At 43.6% G+C, this 3,393-nt stretch overlaps 1 protein-coding gene across 3 annotated transcripts in view; it reads right to left on the bottom strand.

Moving 5' to 3' along the window:
• The window catches only part of ARHGAP30 (Rho GTPase activating protein 30), a 19,815-nt gene that overhangs the window by 12,852 nt on the left and 3,570 nt on the right, over nt 1-3,393 (bottom strand). For all 3 annotated transcript variants that reach the window (XM_003785784.3, XM_023510800.1, XM_023510801.1), the window contains exon 2: nt 1,249-1,351. In XM_003785784.3, the coding sequence (XP_003785832.1) occupies nt 1,249-1,351 (103 nt within the window). The remainder of the gene's footprint in view (nt 1-1,248; nt 1,352-3,393) is intronic.

Raw genomic sequence — 3,393 nt, 5'->3', positions numbered from 1 at the left:
CAAGTAGCTGGGACCACAGGCGCCTGCCACAATGCCAGGCTATTTTTTGGTTGCAGCCGTCATTGTTGTTTGGTGGGCCCAGGCTGGATTCGAACCCGCCACCTTAGGTGTATGTGGCTGGCGCCTTAGCCACTTGAGCCACAGGCGCTGAGCCGATTAATCATTTTTTTAATAAGAGAAGGATTTCAATAGATATTTCTTCACAGAAGATATGCAAATGGTGAATCAACACATGAAAAGATGTTCAACATCATTACCTATTAGAGAAGTGCAAATATAAATCACAATGAAATATCAGTTCACACCCACCAGATGTCTACAATCAAAACGACACAGAGTAACAATTGTTGGCAAGGATGTATAGAAACGGGAACTCTCATGCATTGCTGGTGGGAATGTAAAATGATACAGCTGCTAAGAAAAACAGTTTGTCATTTCCTTAAAAAGTTCAACATAAGTTACCATGTGACCCAGCAATTCCACCCTTAGGTATGTACTCAAAAGAATCGCAAATATACATCAACACAAAAACCTGTACATGTATGTTTATAGCAGAATTATTCAAAATGTAAAAAACAACCCAAATAGCCATCAACTGATGAATGGATAGACAGATGTGATACAACCATACAATGGAACATTATTCTGCCATAGAAAGGAATGAAGAACTGGTACATGCTGCAACATGTATCATTCTAAGACAAAAGAGCCAGACACACAAAGTCACACATTATCTGATCCATCTATGCGGAATGTCCAGAATAGACAAATCCATAGAGACAGAAAGTAGGTTGGGAGTTGCCAGGGGCTGGGTGAAGGGGAACTGTGGAGTGACTGCTAATGGGTACACAGTTTTGGGGGGGGGATGATGAAATGTTCTGGAATAGATTGTGATGATGATTGCACAATCTTGTAAACATATTAAAAACCACTGAATTGTACATTTTTAAATGGTGAATTTTATGGTATATGAAAAATATGTAAATTTTGTAGAAGTCTGGGTGGTACATGTGGGAATGATGTGTGTGTGCACATGCACACATGTGTGCAAGGCTGGGAGAGTGGGCCCATGGTCTCCACCTTCCTGAGGAGATGTTAGAGCTCCTCCCTAACTCAGCACCCAGCATTTCTGCCTCCTTCTCCCCACATCACCTCACCATCCTTTCTGCTCTCCACAGCAACACTTACCATAGCCCTGTGGCTCCCTGGCCTCCCAGCCACGGAGCCCTCCCACTCTGTCTGACTCACCGGAGCTTCTGGATGTTGGAGGAGACCCCTGAGAGGCGGTAGATTCCATCCACCACTCCATACTCCTCTACAAACTCTGCACAGCTCCTTAGTACCTGGGGCACTGGAACACAGATGGGGCAGAGAAAGAGAAATGGGTCTGAGAAATGAAAGCACCAGGGAAGGGAGTTTGGGGAGATGGAGGACAAAGCTGGTGGAATAAAGTCTTGTCAGAAAGATTCTTGCAAATCATCAGCTCCAAATCTTCTACAGAATCTCTGCCCATCCGGTCTTAGAACCTGGCCATAAAGCCTTCAATGTGGGGAGGGGGGGAGCTCACTGCCTCTCCAGACTACCCAATCAGTCCTTTGCTAGAAAGTTCTGCCTTTGCTGAACTGAAATTTGTTTCTCTGTAATTACTAGTTGCTATGCCAAAATTTTTAAAGGGGCAGCAATCCAGTTGGTAGGGGAGGCAGAGTCAAGGACAGGTCTTCAAAGTGAGTTTACACAACACTCAACAAAAGATTTAGGATGATTAGTTGTCTCAACCAAAATTGAACAGTGCTGATGGGAATTATTCTGAAGCACACCTTCTCATAAGAAAGTTCATGGCTATTAGTTTTGTCATAGGAAAGTACAAAAATTAGTGACAGATCTTCAAATAGGTCAACTGAGGAGAGGAACTCCTGTCTGCCAAGCACCGCACTGACTGCTTTATGTATGTTCTGTTTTTCAGTCTGGTAAATTAGTCATTTATGCCCCCAGTTTACGGATAAGAAAACTGGAGGATCAAAGAAGTAGCAAGCACCCTGCAGCACTCAGCTAGAGGCACTGTTCAAATCAAAGAGTCTAAAAAAGCTATATTGTCTCTCTCAACCCCGGGTCCCCTCTTCTTGTTGTTGATGTGTTTGCTTGCTTGCTTGCTTGTTTGTTTTTGAAATACAATCTTACTCTGTCACCATGAGTAGAGTGCTGTGGTGTTATAGGTCACAGCAGCCTCAAACTCTTGGGTTCAAGTGATTCTCTTGCCTCAGCCTCCCAAGTAGCTGGGACTACAGACACCCATCACAATATCTAGCTAGTTTTTCTATTTTTAGTAGAAACAAGGTCTCCAACTCCTGAGCTCAGGTGATCTGCCCACCTCAGCCTCACAGAGTGCTGGGATTACAGGCATGAGCCACCCCATCGGACCATTAGTTTCTGTGTTTATGCCTTCTGACTGTGTTTATGCCATCCCAGCCTCTAGCACAATGTTGAAACAGAGCAGGTATTCAATACATGTTTATTTATTTATTATTTATTTTTTTGACAGAGTCTCACTTTGTTGCCCTCAGTAGAGTGCCATGGCATGGCATCACAGCTTATAGAAAACTCAAACTCTTGGGCTTAAGCAATTCTCTTGCCTCAGCCTCCCGAGTAACTGGGACTATAGGCACCCTCCACAATGCCCAGCTATTTTTTAGAGACAAGGTCTTGCTCTGGATCAGTCTGGTCTCGAACCCATGAGATCAGGCAATCTACCCACCCTGGCCTCCCAAGTGCTAGGATTACAGGTGTGAGCCACCTCATCCGGCCTCAATAGATGTTTATTAAATGCCTCAATGAATTAACCAGTCAATTATGAGAATTGGTGACATCCCTTGGAGATTTAATAGAGAATATTACCTATGACAAAACTTTCAGTCCTACTAACCAGGACACACCAGAGAAATCTCTCGCCTGCCAGTGTCAGAAAAGGGTGTCTTTCTCCTAAGCTACCTATTAGTTTTTTTTTATGGCCCTTGTAAGTTTTGTACTTGATTATATTCACCTCTTCAACAACCAGAGAGCTCAGAGCCCACCTTCAGGAACTATATAAGACCATCTGATATGCATTTCTAGGTGCTGGTCTTCCTTTTCCTCTTGTTTTCTTTTCAACCTAATTCCTTCAGCCACTTATTCTATATTTTTGTGAACTTTCGAGTTTTGGAAGTCGTCCCAAGCTTTTTGTGGGATAAAGTATGATAAAAGTATAGGATGCAGGAAGATGCAATAAATCCACCAGCCACAGTCTTTCCACTCTCTTCATATAACCTGGCTTCCAGGCCCTTCGTCCTTCTGCACACCAGAGCCAGGACTTGGGTGGGATAAGGGAGGCATCTAGGTGCAAAATTTCGGGAAGCACTT

Source organism: Otolemur garnettii, unplaced genomic scaffold (assembly GCF_000181295.1).
Source record: "Otolemur garnettii isolate 467f Iridium unplaced genomic scaffold, OtoGar3 scaffold00016, whole genome shotgun sequence".
Lineage (NCBI taxonomy): Eukaryota > Metazoa > Chordata > Mammalia > Primates > Galagidae > Otolemur > Otolemur garnettii.
Note: the sequence above shows the minus strand (reverse complement) of the source record. Positions and strands in the feature narration are given on the sequence as shown.